The sequence below is a fragment of the Charadrius vociferus genome, unplaced genomic scaffold (assembly GCF_000708025.1).
Source record: "Charadrius vociferus isolate BGI_N301 unplaced genomic scaffold, ASM70802v2 scaffold263, whole genome shotgun sequence".
NCBI lineage: Eukaryota > Metazoa > Chordata > Aves > Charadriiformes > Charadriidae > Charadrius > Charadrius vociferus.
In genome coordinates, this window is record NW_009647769.1 from 1,122,853 (window position 1) to 1,142,586 (window position 19,734).

General features: G+C 42.2%; 1 protein-coding gene across 1 annotated transcript in view; it reads left to right on the forward strand.

Moving 5' to 3' along the window:
• DHRS12 (dehydrogenase/reductase (SDR family) member 12) overlaps positions 1–19,734 on the forward strand; it is a 42,130-nt gene that overhangs the window by 16,523 nt on the left and 5,873 nt on the right. The window contains exons 3-5 of the mRNA XM_009882387.1: positions 331–413; positions 8,216–8,308; positions 9,655–9,736. Of these exons, the coding sequence (XP_009880689.1) occupies positions 331–413; positions 8,216–8,308; positions 9,655–9,736 (258 nt within the window). The remainder of the gene's footprint in view (positions 1–330; positions 414–8,215; positions 8,309–9,654; positions 9,737–19,734) is intronic.

Consider the following 19,734-nt stretch of genomic DNA (forward strand, 5'->3'; position numbering starts at 1 on the left):
GATTAATGAAAAGCTTAGCTCTCGGCAGCAGAGAAGTGGGACTGTTGGTTGTGCACAGCTCAGGAACGTTCTGCCCGCTGGGAAGCTCTTGTGATATTTCAGTGACCATCTGACCAGTGTTGCCACCGCTACTAGCACGCTATAGATGTCCCACAAACTGGAATCCAATCACAAAAGGGTTTTTTGTTTCATTCAGATTGTATCAAAAACTAACCCCAAACAAGAACTGCAAATTGCACATCACTTCCTGGCCCTCCTTCTTTGCTGGTTCCTCCCCCAAACACAGTTAGTAATTAATTACCAAATGTGTTTCTTGTCAAAATCCACCAGGTGGCACGGTTCATCTGGTTTGCCGAAATAAGGAACGGGCTGAGGTCGCCAAAGGAGAAATAGTGACAGAAACAGGCAATCCGGTGAGTTGTTTTTCAGTCTTTTGCTTACTCTTAGGAAGATTGTTAGTATTAAAGACCTCAGAGGCCTTGAGATACTCTGTTTTGTCATTTTGCTGTTGTGTTTTTAATAGTATTTTGATACGGACATGGAAACATCTAGTAGTTTATCATCCATATGAAGTGTTTTAATTTCACTAGGTGATGTTTTCTGTGATTATAACATCACCAGAAACATGTTGTTTTATTTAATGCTGCTTGTCCATATGTTTTGTGATGCCCTGCTTACTATTCCTAACTATGTGGCTGAGACTTTTAAAAATTAATGCATTGCCAACACTCTTGCAATAACATTTATGAGTTTACGGCATTGGAGTTGAAGGTTTTATGTGTCTGAATAACATGCTCTTGATTTGCTAAGGTTGGCTGCTCTGTGAAGTCCTGTGTGTGGTCCTAGTTCCATGCTCTACAGACTTTTCCATCTCCTTTTCTTAGAATATCTCTTCCTTACCTCCTCCCTTCTGTTACAGATTCTATTTGCTTCTGCATGTATCACTCTACCGTACAGCCCTGTAGCTGTCACTGTTGCTTTTGCTAATTATTCAAGAGGCTGTGCTTCTGGAGAAGTACAGTCATTGTCTTTCTATCTCCGTGTACTGGCTTTGGCTGGGATAGAGTTAATTTTCTTCATAGCAGCTCCTATGGTGCTATGTCTTGGATTTGCGACCAAACCAGTGTTGACAACCCACGTTTTAGTTGTTGCTGAACAGTGCTCGCACAGCCTTTTCTGGTTCTCACCCTGCTCCACCAGCGAGCAGGCTGGGGGTACACAAGAAGTTGAGAGGGGACATACTGGCACAGGTGATACCAGCTGATCAAAGGAGTATCCCATAACACATGATGATGTGCTCAGCAATAAAAGCTGGGGGAAGGAGGAAGCAGGGACATGGGGACATTCGCAGTTATGGTGTTTGGCTTTCCACACCACTGTTGAATGCAATGAAGCCCTGCTTTCCTGGGGATTGCTAAACACCTGCCTGACAATGGGAAGTAGTAAATGAATTCCTTAATTTGCTTTGTTTGCACACACAGCTCTGCTTCACTTATTAAACTGTCTTTATCTCAACTCCCAAGTTTTGTCTGTTTTACCCTTCCATTTCGGCCCTCCATCCCAGTGGGAGGGAAGTGAGCAAGTGGCTGTGTGGGGCTTACCTGCATACCAGGGTTAACGCACAACATGGATGGAGAGCTACCTTCATTTTAAATAGTGACTTGGCTCCTGAATGCAGTATTTTGATTCCAGTAGTAGTTTTTAACGTGGATCGAAAATTCTGAAGACTTTTTATGGTTACAGATACCATATTGACAAAATTTCTGGTCTTTGGTTTCAGCTCCCTAGTGTGACACAACTAGCATTACACTTCAGTTCCTTAATGGAGGTGAATTAGATCAGTCCTTATATAGAAATAAATACTTTCCAGCTGTCTATAACTCTGTAATCCCATGGCTATAGTAAAACTGGTGATTATCTGCGTTACCTCCTTTTCTAACTGCAGTCAGACAGCCCGGGAAGAGGGGTGAGTTTGATGACCTCTGAAGGTTCCTTTCTGTTCTGTTTTCTTTCATTTGGTGAAACAAAACTCAAGGCAAATAATATTCGTCCTCTAAAAGCAGCACGATTGCTGCATTCCCACTTTTTGGTAGGCATCAAACCTGTAGTTTCTCAGAATATGACGGCACTTCAGAACTTGTTTGTGACCCTGGGGACAGGGCACTTGTATAGAAAGCAGCATTCAGTGAAGTGTTAGATGAACTGTACAAGAGGCCCTCTGGGACATGTAACTGCACTGGGAAGAGTCATTCTAATAAGGAGTCCACAAGAACATCCTTCTTTATAAGTACTTATTCAGAAGCAATCCAGGGAGATAATAAAATGCTTTATCTACAACGTGACAAGCTGTATCCAGCCTTAACTTGCTCTTCCTGATCATCTAGAGAGAGATCCTGTTGTAGTATATGCCAAAGATTTTTTTTCCATATTCCACAGCAACACATGCTGGAGTTCATTGTTGACATGGAGTTATTATTTGGCACGCACCTGCACCTAGACCTGGGAACTGGGAAGTTTCCCTAATCTGTTAAAGTAGATCTAGTCACGGAGATTAGGTCTCACTTCGAAAATGAGTTTGCCACCGTCGAGGACTTTTATAGAGAACAGGCCTCTGGGTCCTTTCTCTGATCCAATGTGACAGTCTTCAGCAGATAAGTGTTGATTTAGATCCTTTTCAGTCTCTGAAATCGCTTGTAATATTGAACATCTGCCCCAAAAACTTCAGCTCTTCTGTTCCAGTAGATAATGGTAGTAGCTTTAATAGTAGAAAGCTTTTAGAGAGGTATCCAGTTAGAAACAGTACAGCAGTGTCAAGTTTTTGGTCAGAAATTAACATTAGGATGAGAAAATTCTGACCTAAGTCAACTAAGGAGCTGAAATCCAGTGGCTAGAGAGAAAAAGTAATGTGGTTTTTATCTGTAGGGAAGCAGAATTATAGGCAGGGAATAATGCTTTATTATTTTCTCAGCTTCTTCACTTACCTCATTTGCTTGTATAATGAGTGTTTTAAAAAAACAGCTTTGAAAGAGAGGAGGTCTTTTAATGATTATTTGTTGTTTTGCATGACAACACATCCTCTGCATAATTATTTTAGAACTGCCTTTTCCTGGGATATGTAATAAGACTATCTGTGGTATGTTTTTGAGAGTAAGTGCTGTCTAGGAGAAGAGTAGGAGTTCACATGCCTTTTGTATGCTGATAAGTGCCACTATGCTTGTGCTAGGTAGAACACAAATTTGCAAAAAGCAAGAGACTTGCCTGTAACAAACAGTAAAAGGTTTTTGATGTTTTGGAGAGAGATATTTCTAGCTTTGGTGGTTTAGAAAATTATAACTTTGCTCTCTGTCAAGCTTTTCCTTTCTTTATTCTATGCCATCCGCATCCCTGGCTGCAGTATTTCAAAACATTGCAAGACTGTTGTGACATGGGCTGGCTAACAAGAACTTAGCAGTTAATGCAAAAGTTAGCATGAAAGGGAATGCAGAAGGCACCCGACACTCTGAGGCAGCTGGAGTGGGTGCAGTGATGCACCTGAAAGTGTGCTCTCCTGCCCTGGTTGGAGCGACTGTGCCTGGCACATGGGAGGCTGGCCCAGACAGAGCTCCAGAGGAATGATGTGGCCCGTGTCGGTCTGCAGGGAATGATCGGTACTTTTCCCTGAGTCTGGGGCAGAGCTTGATGGTGGCCTCATGTGTTGGGTCCTGCTGTGGTCAAGGTGCTGGGCTGCCAGGTGAAGCGACTGCAGGAGATGAGCTGGCTGCATAACTGTAGGGAACAGAAACAAGAGATTGACAGGGTCTTTGCAGAGGGTAGAAGAGCACAAACCCCACATTGCATGGAAGGAGGGACAGCTAGAAGCTAGGTTCGAATAAGTGGTAGATAGAGACTCCTAAGATTGGGAGGAATGGAGGCTTGTGACTGCTGGCAACAGAAGGCGGGCTTGTTCTCCGTCTACAGATGTGCATTTATAGGATAGGTATAGTGCCATGGTAACAAGTGAGGAAGAACAAGCTCTGTCAGGGGAGGTGTTGGAGCCAGATGAGCCTGAACCATTGTTGGCACTGGGAGGAAGTGATGGGTGAAAATGGCTGGAGGCTCCCTCCTGTGGGGGATGGAGGCACCCATCTGCAGTCTTGGCTTGATGTCTTGAGAGGTTTGTCACTTGCTGAGGACTCGGATCTAGGGTATTGTGGAGAGTCTGCTGAGGCTCATCTGGATGTTGGACTAATACCTTTTGTTGCCCAGCCCCATGGGCACCCATGACATTGTGAGGGGTGACCTTGAGTTCATCAAGAGTGCCTATAGAGGGTGAAGGGCATGGAGGCCCAAGTAGTGCTCTCCAGTGAATGAGAAGAGTAGAGTTCTTCCAGTGAAAGGGAAGGGCTTGGGTAAGAGCATATGCACCCTGTAGGTCAACACCTGAATGTGCAGCTGGTGTCACTTTGGTCTTTGTTACTTTGTCTTTGGACTTTACGACCTCTTTGACCTTCTCTGAGAAATGAGCATTGCTGAGTAGGAATGACAAACTGAAGCAAGAGTATCGTTGCCAACAGGTTTGCTAAGATAATGAGGAGGGCTTTAAACTGGTTTCATTGAGGGATGGAGACCAAGCCCAGAAGAGGAGAGTATGTGTCTAGGGGACAGCGAAATGGAGGAGGCTCTCACAGTTTTCATGTGAAAGCAACACGACTGGAGCGCATCTCAGATGCCTGTAAATTAATACACATACCATAGGAAACAAACAGGAATCCATGCATGGTTGCAGAGATCTGACTGGGATTAGAGAGATATGGTTGGCATGACTAGAGCGCTGGAATGGATGTATACAGGCCCTTTTAGAAGTGCAAGCTGTGACGACAAGGAGGAGGAGTTGTGCTCTATGCAAAAGAGTAGCTTGAATGCATGGAGCTTTGCTCTGAAATGGGTAACGAGCCAGTTGAGAGCTTACAGATAGGGCACAGAGGTCAGATCAGTGTAGATGATGTCATGGTGGGTGTCTGCTACAGACTGCCAGATGAAGTAGAGGAAGTAGATGGAGCCTTTTTTAGAGGGCTAGGGAAGCCTCATGATCCCAGGTCCTGGTACTCATGGAGCACTTGAACCACCGGGATACCCGCTGGCAACAGGGCAGGGCGTAAAGAATCTAGGAGATTTCTGGAGAGCATCGAGGACAATTTTTTGATGTGAGTGTTGGACAAGCCAGCTAGGGGTGATCTCTGCTGGACCTGCTATAAATAGAAGTCTTGAATGACTTTCACCACTGCCTTGGTGAAAGTGGACATGAGATTGTGGAATTTAAGATTGAGACAAGTGACAAGGATGAGTAGTAGAGTTACAATCTTTGGTTTTAGGAAAGCAAATTTTGTCTTTTTTATGGACCTGGTTGGCAGGATCCCATGGGAGACAGCCATGGAAAGCAAAAGGCCTTGGGAAAGCTGGTTCATCTTCTTGTAATCAGTGGCTCAATGTCCAAGTGGTGAGCAGTGACAAGTGGTGTTCCTCATGGGTCAGTACTGGGACTGGTACTATAAACATCTTTGTTGGCAACATGGATGATGGGATTGAGTGCACCCTCAGCAAGTTTGTCAACAATACCAAAGTGTGGAGCAGTTGACATGCTGGAGGTAAGGAATGACATCCCGAGAGACCTGGACAGGCTTGAGAGGTCGGCCTCTGCAAACCTCATGAAGTTCAACAAGGTCAAGTGCGAGGTCCTGCACAGGGCCGGGGCAATCCCATGCACAAATACAGGCTGAGTGGAGAATGGCTTGAGAGCAGCCCTGAGGAGAGGTACGTGGGGATGTTAGTTGATGAGAAGCTCAACATGAGCTGGCAATGTGCACTTGCAGCCCAGAAAGCCAACTGCATCCTGGTGTGCATCAAAAGAAGCGTGGCCAGCAGGTCGAGGGAGGTGATTCTGCCCCTCTACTCTACTCTCGTGAGACCCCGCCTGGAATACTATGTTCAGCTCTGGAGCCCCAACAAAGGAAGGATATGGACCTGTTGGAGTGGGTCCAGAGGAGGGCTACGAAGATGATCTGAGGGCTGAAGCACCTCTCCTATGAAGAGAGGCTGAGAGTTGGGGTTGTTCAGCCTGGAGAAGAGAAGGCTCCAGGGAGGTCTTATTGCTGCCTTCCAGTACCTAAAGGGGGCCTACAGGAGAGCTGGGGAAGGACTTTTTACTAGGGTATGTAGTGACAGGATGAGGGGGAATGGCTTTAAACTAGAAGAGGGCAGGTTTAGATCAAACATTAGGAAGACATTTTTCACTGTGAGGGTGGGGAGGCACTGGAACAAATTGCCTAGAGAAGTTGTTGAAGCCCTGTCCCTGGAAGTGTTCAAGGCCAGGCTGGATGGGACTTTGAGCAACCTGATCTAGTAGGAGGTGTCCCTGCCCATGGCATTGGGATCAGAACTATATGATCTTCAAGGTCCCTTCCAACATAAACCATCTATGATTCTATGATCTTCTGGAAAAAGGCAAACCACTTATCTTCAAAAAAGGCAAGGAGGATTTGGAACTACTGGCTGGTCAGTCTCACCTTGCTCCCAAGGAAAACTACGGAGCAAATCCTCACAGAAACTATGAAAGACAGGAAGGTGATTAAGAAAAAAACTGTGGATTTATCAAGGGCAAAACTGGCCTGACCATCCTGATTGCTGCCTTTCGTGAGATGACTCTGCATATGGATGAGAGGAGAGCAGTGCTTGCCACTTTCCTTAACTTTGCCAAGACCTTTTATATGGTCTGCCATAGTATCCTTGAAGCCAGTTTGGAGAGATGTGGTTTGAACTGGTGGGTGACAAGCTGGGTGGAAAACTGTCTGGAACATTTGGCTCAGAAAGTAGCAATCAATAGTACAAAGCTGATCTGTTAGCCATTTTATAGTAGCACCCCCCATGAGTCAACAAAGGAGCAAAAACTGTTTAATGTCTCTTTCAACAACTTGGACGATGGAGCGAAGTGCAATCTTTGTCAGATTGCAGATGATGTTGAATGGAGGAACTGAAGAGCAGGGCTGCTATTCTGAGGGATTTAACAGGTGAGAAAGTGGGCTGACATAAACCTCATGAAGTTCACCAAGCACAGATGCACAATCCTGCCCTGGAATGGAGTAACCCCATGGAGCAGTACAGGCTGGGACGAGCTGGCTGGAAAGGAGCTTTGCAGAAAAGGACCTAGAGGTGGCAAGCTGTCCCTGAGTGAGCAGTATGCCCTCGGGCAAGGAAGATCAACCACATCCCAGGCTGTATGAACACAAGTGTAGCCAGCAGGCTGAGGGAGGTGCCTCTTCCTCTCTATTGAGCCTTTGTTAGACCACAGCAGGAGTCCTGCACCCAGTTTTGGGCTCCCCAGGACAAGCAAGTCATTGATATCCTGGAATGAGACCAGTGGAGGGCTGCCGAGGTGGCTAGGGAGATGGGACTTGTGATGTGCAAGGAGAGGCCGAGAGGGCTGATTTTGCTCAGTGTTAAGAAGAGAAGGCTGAGATAGGTCTTATTGTAGTCTACAGCCACGTGATGGGAGGGGGGAGGGAAGGCAGTGCCATGCTCCTCTTGGAGGTCTGCAGTGAAAGGACAAGAGACAACAGACATAGATTGTAACAGCGTAAAATTCTGACTATATAGTAGGATATTTTTTTTTCACCGTGAGGTTGGTCAAACACTGGAGCAGGCTGCTCAGAGAGGCTGGTGAATCTCCATCTTAGGAAATAAAACTTCCCTGGACAACCTGATCTCAGTTACCTGCCTTAAGATAGCAATGGGACCAAGCAGCCTCCAGTGGTTCCTTCCAACCTAAATTATTCTCTAGTGCTGTGACCTTGAGCATTGCTTTGGAAAGTTGCTTTCAGCTAAAGAGGAAGCTACTGTGCAAATTATTTAAACAGAAGTTTTGCAAGCTTTGCGATGTTTTTTTGTTCTCTGCTATGCCTGACTGTCTGTCCCATATATTTATCTAAGTAGCTCTCTCTTTTAATAAATTTGGCATTAAAAAGCTATGGCTCAGAAGCAACTAACCCAAAGAACTAAACATGTTTTAAGGACTAGAATTAGATTTCCTAGTTGTTCATGTTAACCATAAGTGTTTTAGTTGTGTTCTGGAGATAATATTTCTTCATACTGCTTAATTACCTTTTTACCTAGACGGGCCTTAGCAGTGAACAGAGTATCTTCACTTTCCATTGTGATTGTAACTTACTTTTTTTTGCTTTAGAATATCTTCTTGCATATTCTGGATATATCTAATCCCAAGGAAATCTGGAAGTTTGCTGAAAAATTCAAAAATGAACATAAATTAAATGTGTTGGTAAGTTTGCATACTTAAATCATGTGTCTGTCTTTGGAGCGTGTAGTTTCTGAACTTGTCCAATGGCTAGTCTAGATTTTACAATTTGACCTGAAGTTCTCTGCTTAATTTTCTCTAGATGTTGCTGGAGTAGCCTCTGTGGTCCATTTACCCTTATCTATTCTCAGTTCACATACACAGATACGGCATTAAAAAAGAAAATAAAGGGATGCAGCAATGTTTTAGCTGCATCTTTTGAAGTTCTCGCCACACAAATATGGTGGCCTTTAGATTGCATGTTAGGCTGTGCGTATTCTGCTAAACAGAATGTGGCAGGGACTGATGCCTCTTCCCAAGAGCAGATTAGTCTTGCTTTGTGCTTGTCCCTCTTAAAGATTAAACTTTTATAGAAAGTCTAGTTAGAGCAGTCTAAAACAGAGCCACGGAGATAGCAAACAGTTAAGCAGCATGACTGGTAAGGGGCTCAGTACTCTTTACCCTTTATTGAGCAGTGAAAATTTGCTCTGGGGGCTGAACTAAAACTGAGGCACCTGGAGCCGTTGTTTTGGTGCTTACCAGATGAGGAAATTCTATTAGAAATGGGAAAATAGCTTTTGAGGAGTGGCTGTGAATGAACAGGAAGGTATGTAGGGGCAGATCTCTTTTTGAGGTGGGAAATAAAAGCTGGAGCTTCCCCTGGAAGGTAAGGCAAAGAAGGAAGCGTGTCTGAGAATATGCTAGCTGCGCACTGCTTGCAAACTTCTGAGGTTTTACCTTACAGTGCATCCATGCTGTATGGTGCAGCACTGTTTTAGCAACGTGAGTCAGGTAGGGAATCTGTGCAGGATTCCCAGGCAGAGAGAAAAGCTGGGGTCCCAACAACCGGGGCACAAAGTCAGTATGAAGCACCTCTACTGGTTAGCTCTATTCTCAGGGCTAACGAGGATGCAGCAACTTGCTGACCTGGCTAATCTGCCAAATTGGGAGCTAATTCATTTAATTTAGTGAGGGTGGGGGTTCCTGCAGGCCATTCTACTGCATGTTGCACAACAACTGCTCTACAACTTACATATTACTTTCTGTGAGAAAAGAGTTTAAAAATGTGGAGCAAGGTATTTAAGAGGACTGTTGGCTCTTCGTGTAATACATCTGTGGCGATCTGTTTCTCTGAAGATCCTTTCTTTTGTGAAAAACCTTTGCGGTCAGTGACAAGTAGTGGGATTTGGAATAGCGTGGTTTATTGAAACAGTTTGTAGCTTTGTGTTGCAGGGTCAGAAAACAGCAAACTAGCATGGGCTGCTTGTATGTATGGTTTTGTTTGTAGATATTTGTGTAGAATATTTTTGTTTACAGGAGTTGTCTTACAGATAAACAATGCAGGATGTATGGTGAATAACAGAGAATTAACTGAAGATGGACTTGAAAAAAACTTTGCAACAAACACTTTGGGTGAGTATTGAAGGCTTAGTTCTGAATATGATGCTCATTTTGGTTACAGAAGTGTGTGTTTACAGCTGGTTTTGTGAGGTGTGTATTCCTGCTCAAAGAATGATTTTACCATTGCTGTACCAGGGAAGGAGCGGGAAAGGAAAAGAAGCAACATTACCGCTTGTTTGGAGTGTCATTTTTTAATTTCTCCATTTTTCAGTTGTTCTCAGATCAGTGCCTTTATCTATCATGGCAGCAGTGAACAAATGCAGATAAGATTTAATTAAACTGATTCTGAAATTTGCTAGGAAGCTCTGTTCCAAACAGTGCTGCTAATGATACTCTCTTTGTAATAAGTGTGCTCCTGTGGCTCAGATAGAGCTTGGAGTACGTTCAGATATTTAAAAAGACATTAAAATGTTTCAGTAGGCCTGACCAGCCCCGTTTGATGTGATGATGGAGGCACTGTGTAGGAAAACTGTGACTTATATAGTGCTTTGGACACTCTCAAACAGTTGCAACATCTAGTCAAGTGATAGAGTAGTACTGGGTAAGTCTTAGGCACTCCACATATAAGGGACATAATCCCACGAACTGTATGGTAGAGGTATACGAGGGGCAAATTAAGGGAAGCAAATGAAGCGGGAAAGGAGAGATGTGGATGAGCAAGGAAGACGGTGATCAAAGTGGAAGGTTAACCCCATAAAAGCCATGGAAAAGATGTGAGCAAACAGTCAGCAGGTAGAGAGAAGAGCTGTCTGCCGCCGCTGATATCGGTAGGGCTGAAAGCTGCACCTCTTGCAAAGAGAGGTGTGCTTCCATCAACCAACAGTCCTGACACTCTCTTTTCCCTGTGTCCGTGCAGGGTAGGTGGCTTTCTCAAAAGACTGTCTTTAATATATTCAGAAGTGACACGTTAAGGAGGAGCTGTGGTGCTTTGTTTCTGTGTTTTCCTCCTGTTCATCAATATCTAGTACAAGGAAGGGGGAGGCTTAGGCTAGAAAGATTGGGCATTTATAGAACTAATGTAGCCTGGAAACCATTGTTGCATTTTATTCTTAGCTTTTTTCCTGCGTTGCTTCCTTTACTCCTATTTACTTTTGAAAACCAGCATTTTAGGTATAAATGTCTTGTGCTTAGCTGATATGGTGCACACAGCTTATTTTTTCCACAAGTCTGACTACATTAAACTGACAATTGACTCAAGTATAAAGGCACAAATTCATTTTCTTCAAATTAATCTTCTGCTAACGTTCTTTTTTTTCTCATGGCCAAAATTCAAAATTAATTTTATTTTGCCATCGAATTTCCCCTGGCTGCAGAAGTACAAGAACCTTCTACTTTGAGAAATTTATTCACCTTAAATTAGTTTAACCCTCTTGTGGTCTTTCAAACAAAAATCCAGCAATGCACAAAGGTGCACTTCTTCTAGAGTGAAGCAGAGTGAAACAAATACAAGTCTGAATGTGAAAGCATGTTTTGGTTTAGTTCTAAACATTGACAAAATTAATTGCCAAGGAACTGTACTAGTGCATCACTTGAATTGGATTTTATCACACAAGTAGAAGCAGCAAGTTCTCCTTTCCCAGCTGTAAATGAGCCTCACTAGAGATACAGCTGCACAGAGGAAGCTGAATCATGATTGTAGCAAACTAGGAAGATGCCTGTATTATCTTTTATGAGTATTATGTATAGATCTCCTTTATTCATTTGTGTATCACTTGCTGCATGACTGTATAAGAAGGTGAAGGAGGTGACTGCATATTTGAACAGTTAAGGTAAAACAGATAAGTCATCCTCTGTTGTCCAACTTCTGCAGAGTTCAGACAAGGACTGGGTGGTTTGCTTAGACTGGTTCTCTCTAGGCAACAATAAGGATTACATTTTGGAGCTTTTAGAGCAGAGTGGGACTTGGTTGAGCTGGAAGAGGCTGTCTGTGCAAGAGAAAGCTTCTGTGCTTGCAGGTCAGACACACATGAAGGACCAATGCTGTCAACAGTGCAATTTTTTTCTTCAGAGATGAGGTAATAAAATGTATCTGCTGGAGTCGTAGTAGGACAAAGCTGGATGGAGAAATGCCTATCAGAGTAGATGCTGCGTTAAGTCATTTCCCTAAGCACTAGGTACCTTTGGGCGTGCTTCACTTTGGAGAAGTTATTTCTGTATCTGCAACTATCTGTGGTTATAGGTTCCCAGAGAGAAAATATGGCTAAATTAGATATGGCTGGTATATAGGTTGGCTGTAAACTCGAATGTGGTCTGAGAGAACAAACTAAATTCCTCTCTCTGCCTCTTTCCCCAGAGAGACTAAAACCTCAAGGGTGACATGGGCTCAAGACCCTGGTTTTGAAAATCTGGAGTTGCCCCCCTCAGCAGCAGCATAGAAACAATAATCATGACTGCCTGATTTCTGCAGAAATAATATGGAATAATATTGATTTCTTTTTTTCAGATCTTCACGTGCAGGGTGTTCCTTCCATCTTTCTTTCACTGTTTGTTTCTACCCTGGATTTTAGCTCTGGTCTAGAAAAGGATTTTGTAAATTGTAACTATCTAAAAATGCAAGACTGAACTATTACATGCTTTAAATGCAAGACAGAGTCTTAGAATTCTGTATCTGATATCTGATTAACATTTATATAAGCTGTAGAATTGCTCATGTAGGTGTCTAAAATGCTGTGGAGCCTTTAAATCCAAACTAGGAATATTTTCCTCTTGACTGACTTGTTAGTTTGTTTTCAAGCATAATGAATGTTAGAGTTCAGTTCTAATTGATAATCTGACTTGCGAAACATACTTTATATCCTGATCTTTTCTTGGACCTACCCTTAATGTGAAATACCACTGACTGGCTAGTCGAGGATGGCTCACTCAAAAAGGAGGTGCAGAGCCCTCTCTGGTATTGTCAGAATATTCAGGTGGGTGAAGGTCATGGAGATGCAAAATGCAGGTTGATAGTTCAGGCTTTGTATGGTTGGTCTAATATTCAAGTTCAAACTGTAAACTGCTTTGCGCAAACAGTGGCAGCTGTATCTGCGCTGGTGCCTAGCATCCTTAAAATGGGGCTTGGCCACAAACGCCACGTGGCTTGTGATTCTGTTGTTGCTATCACATGAAATATCTTACCTTTTTTCCCCTGCTAGATCCCCAAGAATTGTTGCCCTGATTGCTAGAGCTCAGTGAAGGTGCAGAGAGCAGAATAACTATGGAGCGCTTAGACTGTAATGCAGGAGCTCTAGTCAGACGTGAGTCTGAAATGGCACGTTGCTGATTGAATCATACCTTCAGTATGAAATTGAGCGACTGGCTTGGGGTAATGTGGGCTGATTTCCTGGGGAGCTGCCGATCCTGGTGGGCAGATTTTATTTGTGTATCCTTTAGTTTGTGTGTTGTTGCCCCTATGTTTCCTCCTGTGGGCTGGCCTTGTACTCAGGATTGTATCCAGGAGCTGGGCAGCAACAAGCAATCATTTCTTCTGATGAGACTTGCAGGCTTCTGAGTCAATGCTGCTTTTTTTTTTTTTAATTAATTTTATTGTACTTGTTTTAGTAAAACTCCCATCAAAGACTATTCAAACTGACAGTATTCAGTCATTTTGGAAAAAAAACCTGTCAGCATTGTTATGCAAGTAGAGACAGCAGAAGCATGTTCTTATTGAAGCACTAGACATTTAGAGCTGAAACAATCCTTGTTCCCTTATTTTATAGACTGACTCACTTTACTTTTACCCAACACATCTTCTTGCTTGACATGGAAAGCTGGCGTATATGTTACATTTTTATTGCTACTTACCAGCCAAGGGGATGCTAAAACACACTCAGAGATAAATAAATGATGCTCCCAGTATGCATCTTTTCTTCAGTCTAATGTGCTCTCACATTTTAATGATATAGCCATATACATTTCCTCTATGTGCAAGAAGAGGTAGGGCCAGAGGAAACAAGGTGCTTTTCTATGAAGGTACAAGTACAGCCCATCTATGGCAAATTGTCTAACTTGTATGAATATTTGTTGGTCTCTTCCCTACAAAAAACACGTAAACTATATCTAACTGGTGGTTGATGCAAGCCAGCATTGCCTGGTGGACTGTGTTCTGAACTACTGGGAAGTCGGGCAACTTGGATAGCAGCTGTCAGTCTACCATAAGGTCAGTGCCTTGTCTTTTGCAAGACAACCTTGAAAAGGAAACTATGCCCATGAAAAGGAGACTATGATACCAATTTTCTTTCTAAAGAGCTTTGAGACTAAGGGATGAGAGGTGCTATGTGAAAGGATAAGGTTGAATATAATTGCACATCCACTAGCTGTACTGAAGCCTGGGTTCCCAGGACACATAGGAATCCTTATTGAGCTGTGCTTTGTAATTCAAGGGAAACATAAACCTTTGTTTTGTCTTTTATGTTCATTAGCTCTACCCATACGCACTCTCAGTTATTGCTAGTGGGGTGGAATTGGCCCTCAGAGACAGCACACTAAAATCTTCATGCCTGATCTTGTACTCAGGAAGAAGACTCAGGGATGGCTCTTACTTGTCTTACTTGGAACTGCATAAATTGAAGGCTTGAAAAGATAACCAGGTCAAGGAAGAATGTCAGTTTGTTCTTTTTTTTTTTTAAAGACTCGGACATAAGAAAAGCAAGCCAATTTAACTGATTTTTACCAGATGAATGAGCCATTGAAAACCGTAGAATAAAACTTTTTTTTTTTGTTCCCACTTTTTTCACAGTTGAAATAACATTGTTCCTAATAATACTGCAAAGCTCAGGCAGATGGAAAACTTCACTGAGTGCGGTGCTGGCTGCCTGCCCTTATCTGAATGTTAGCAGATTAAAAACCTCACCAACAATTTACCATTAATTGCCAGATAGAACATCAAGCAAAAACTATTCTAGAATCCACCAAGACACTTGGGTCTCCAATAATTGCATCATCAATTAATTTGATGTTATAAACAGGTAGTGGCTTTACAATATTACTTCTGTTGAAACCATAATTTTCTTTATAAATCAATTTTAAAGTACAGGGTTTGGGGTCAATTTAAATCTGTAAAGCAGATAGGAGTATGTGTTCATGTGCTATTATTATATGCAAAATCCTGTTGATTTCCAGATCTGAAGTACACGAATCCTAAGGAGCCTTCCAGGTTTTAGCGGGCTAAAGCTGAGTTACAACACCAGCATTTTGGAAATCTGCCTTCACAGTGTTTGTTTATATTTTCTGTTAAGGCTATTCTGTGTTTTGGTTACTTTCATGTTCTAGTACAAAAAGATTTGTAGCCTTCTGGGGAAAAGATCCAGTGTCTAATACTCTGTAGACTTCCGTCCCTTGCGCGGGGATAGCTTTCACTTTGGTTATGCTGTGGTAGAGATGGTGAGATCCACGGTGAAGTAACTGTTGCAAGAACATGCAGAGTTACCTTCCTGGAGAATCTAACAATAATGTCTTCCGTAAAGTCCCCTCAGCTTCTACTTCAGGTCACACAAAAGGTAGCCTAATTTTATTTAGGAGTTTATGAAGCAGACAGGCTGATTTTTGTAGGGTTTTTTTTTTTTTTTAAACAACTGGTGTACAAATCGGATGTTTACCTCTGTAAGAGTTCCTCATTTTCTACACTCGCATCATTAAAGTTTCACTCTGTGATTGTGAAAACACTGAATTACTGCTTATACAGGTTGACAGAGAGGTTCATGTCATGTATGAGGTTAAAAATAGGAGTTGTTAATTACAACACACTATCAGATACTCAACTAAATTGAGAAGATCTCAGAGTAAGCAGAGCAATTACAAAATGGGCCACAAGGGAATGCATGGTGATTTTTTTATTATTTTTTTTGAGCAAGTAAACTTAATGAAACTTAAACATTAATGTGATCAGCACTTGGGAGGGAGTGTGTATGAACAAACTGTGTTCTCATTAAATGCCGTGCTCGTTGCTTTTACTGGAATTACCATGTGTAACACAGAGACTGACAACCTACACTGTCTAATCTACCATACGATAGAGTTGGTTGAATGGTGTGTAATGGTGGAGTTGCTGTGTCCTTATAGGAAGGTTTTATTTAATACAGTGTATTATACATGATTTCCTATTATGTGAGCTCTGCTTCAAGACATAAAACTTAGAGGAATTTTTCCAAAGAAAAGCAAATGTTGAAAGGATGTTTATCTTTAAAAGAAACTGTGCATCAATTCCAGGAGCCTCTTTAACTGGAGAAAACGTGACAGCAAGTACTGTGTCAAACCTCATTGCACTGAACAGGGCTGTAGCTTGTCTGCTAGGTTTCTCTTGTCAACTCTTCACCTCAGCAGAGTTCAGCAAGGGCGAGATGAAATCCTGTATGTAGGGGTGATAGACTGGATGGTTACTCACCGCCTTCTGCATTCCTGATACTTCTGAGCAAGCTCCCGAATTCATCTTGCTGGACTTCTCTGCGGCACAGCAAATACTTCTTTTCAAAGGGAAGCATTGTGTACCGTTTCACTGCAATTTCCACCCTCCTATACTTTCACACCAGTGTGAGTCAAGCTTTAAGGCCACGTAGACAATATACCTTCCAACGGCAGGAAAAGGTGATGTCTAAGAGTCACACAGTCATAGATGGAGGTAGTACAGCCATATGTCCGGCACTGTCTTGTAGGTGTACTCACAGCTCCCTGCGTGCTGGGTCTGAGACGCATGTGAGAGAGAGGTTGCTGCTCGAGTTTCTGCCGTGTGAATAATTCAAAATAGCCTGCTCTTTTCCACAGGCACTCAGACCTGAGTAAGAAATGGGCCATAGTCCAGGACAACTGTTCAGACAGAAACATCCTACTCCCAGTTGTCATGTGTTCCAGAGGGCTCTCGGTTCCTCTTCTGTCATGGATACAACTGCTGGGGAACAGGCACTGGGAAACGTGGTGGCCTCAAGTATCTGCTTAAGACAAGGACATACTTTGTCCGGAATCACGCAGGAGCAGTGGCAGTTCTTGTTTTCAGGGGAAAAAAGGTTTTCCTTTGTTTCTGGCAGAATCCCAAAGGCCCTCTCGGAGGAGGGGCAAGTTCGCCAAGATACCTAATGCTTAATGCTTTCAGTGTTCACTGTTGATCATCATCTTTCCCTCCACGCACTTTTGTGTTTTCTCTTGGTCTTTTTAAACAATAAAAAAAAAAGAAACCTCTAAAAATCTGTATAGTTTGAACACAGTGATAATTGAGGATTAATCACATTTGATATGCTTTACTATTTTTAACTAAGCTCTGCGGGAGGAGGTTTCTCCTTTAGCAGATAAAAATGACTTTTGTGTCAAGGAAATGTACTACAATGCTGAAGTATTCATTTTGGAAAGGCAGATGTCCAGTACGTTGATACTAATAATAAATTATTAGCAAAAGGGATATTATATATGATTTGGATGTTGTCTTGATTTCCTTAAGTGGGGAGAGATGGGAATGTAGTTTCTTCTACCAAATCAATCTTGGTTGTCCTTGAAAAATATTTTTTACTAAAAATAAGAACATTTTCCTTTTTTGTTTTTATATTTTTAATGCAATTCATGTTTTTGTGAGGACTGTGGCAGGCAATGCATTCATTTGCGGCTTTCCTTTTTACTTAGAAATTCATGTCTGTATTACTGCATGCTGCAATACAGCTGTGCTTGGCCAAACGCATGTCATGAGGTACAAGGCTGTGCCAGGCCTCCTCACTGGCTGTACTTCACATTGTTCAGTCCTATTTGTTTAAACGTAACTATCAAACTACATGCCAGCTTTTACATGAATAAAAATGTGGAGGTTTCAGTCAATAATGATGTATGCTAACCAACAATATACCTTATTAATAACTTATATCTATTCTACTGTTACTGTGCTAAATTTCTTGTCCAGGCTATTTTGCCTGATAGACCAGCCCATGCAAATAAGAACGTGTAATAGCCAAGTATACTTGTTAAAGTACTAAGGAGTTTGCGTTCTAACACTTAAACCTGGGACAGTAGTTGTTGAAATATTTAGTAGTGGGAGAAATGAAATGCTTCAGTCTCAGTGCCTGATGTGTTGCATCTGTGTGTGTTTTGAGATACTAGTGCTTACCATAGGAAGCTGGGATCAAAACTCGTCTTTTTGCGCTCTGTCTCAAAGCAAGTGGTTTTGTGGGGCAAAAAGATTGAATGCTCTGGCTCTGTGGGATTTACTGAATTCTTAATAAACTTGAGGAAGAGAGGAGACGCTGGCTTTGCAGCCAGTTTGTGGTTTTAAATAAGCACATAAACTTCTGACAAGCTGTAGTTGCTATAAGCAGGATTTTTGGCATAGAACATTTCTCTCATCCAGCTGGAAAACAAAACAAACCCCAGTTGTTAATGAGGCAATGTTAATGCATTCATCTTCCCATCCCTTTAGAATTAACAAACCAACATGAAGCCCCTTAAAAGTGTAAATTAATCTGCAGAACAGTGAAATCGAGCATCCTCATAGCTGGTGCATTGCAGTTCTGCCTTTAGGAAATGCAGTGTATTTAACCAAGACGTGATGTTACTTTGCATTTGAAGAATCCATAGCAAATCAAAATTTAATCCAGGCTCTTAGTTTGTACTGAAGTGGGGTTTGGGTTTTTTTTTAACATCGCGGCAGCCTCCCATGACAATCGGCAGTAGTTCTTGTCCTAATGATGTCATCGTTCAGTCTCCCCGCCACTATCAGGGGAGACGTACGAGCTCTCATTATTCACTGACAACTGCCTTCGCTTGCATTTTCTGCTGAAGACAAGCTGCATTTACTCATCTGCTGTGCATTCGCTTTGTTTGATTTGCCAGGGTTTTAAATATATTGTGTGCATATGGATGTCCCTCTGATTACATAGAGAAAATGAAGACTGCTGTGACTGACAGGGAAAATGAACAGTTTGTTCACCAGGCATGTAACATGTTTGATTTTGGTAGCATATTTATAAACATGCTGTATTTTAGCTGGGTGATCTCATTGCCTCTGTGGAAGAGAGGTTATAAAGACACATGCTGAAGTCTTCATGTCTGGTGAAAAACATGGCCTCGGTAGTTCATGGAAAAAAATACGTTTATCGCTGGCATAGAATTGTTGAACTAGAGCCATTTGTGGAGAGGAGAGGGAAGTATTATACTCTACAAAGAAAAACTAGACTAAATGGGGCTAGATTCATTTTGAATTAAACATTTTTTTAAATGCAATTTAAAGGGGAAAAAAATTAAAGGTATCTCTGAAGAGATAAAAACAAACAAAAATCCCTGTGTTGCACTTGAGCGGGTGAAAGGTCACTAGGTGTGTCTGAATCAAACTCAATAGTGGTTGAACAATGTTTTGAATAACAAACTTTGCTGGTCATGGTAACAGCTGTAATGGAATATATTTGTGTGATGTGTACAAATCTATGCTAAATGAACACAGTTACAGTGGGGAAGGACACAATTCAGTTTCCCCACGTAATCTTAGCTCAGCCTTGGGCACGCAACACTAGTATTTTTCCCCCAAGGGTTCTTTATCTTCTGTAATAGTCATGCTGGGGATTTAAGAGGCAGTTTTTGTGTGTAACGCAAATCAAAAGTATTGGGGTACTCTGAGTGATTTCACAGTGAGAAGATAAAAATGGATGAGTCTTAAGTGCATATGCGAGGGCCTAAGAAATACAAGTGTGAAGTACAGTTTCCTTCTCTAGTTTGTGACCCAACATAGATATGTGTATATATGCCACACGTGGAGGGGAAATGCGTTCCCTATTTCTTCCCTGGCATCACCTCACCCCCAAGGAAATCCATACCTGAGTCATTTTGCCTTCAGGGTCGTGGCTGAATGAAGTGAGCAGTTTGCTCTATAGGTACAATAGACCTAAAAGTCTGTAAAATAACTGATGTGCCTTTTGATAAGTATCACAGAATCATAGAATGGTCAGGGTTGGAAGGGACCTCTGGAGGTCATCTAGTCCAACCCCCAAGTATGCAGCAATGTGGATCACTGCAAGTTGAGTTGGCGTATTGCAGGTAGAGCAGCAAAAAGAAAAAAATCATCATTA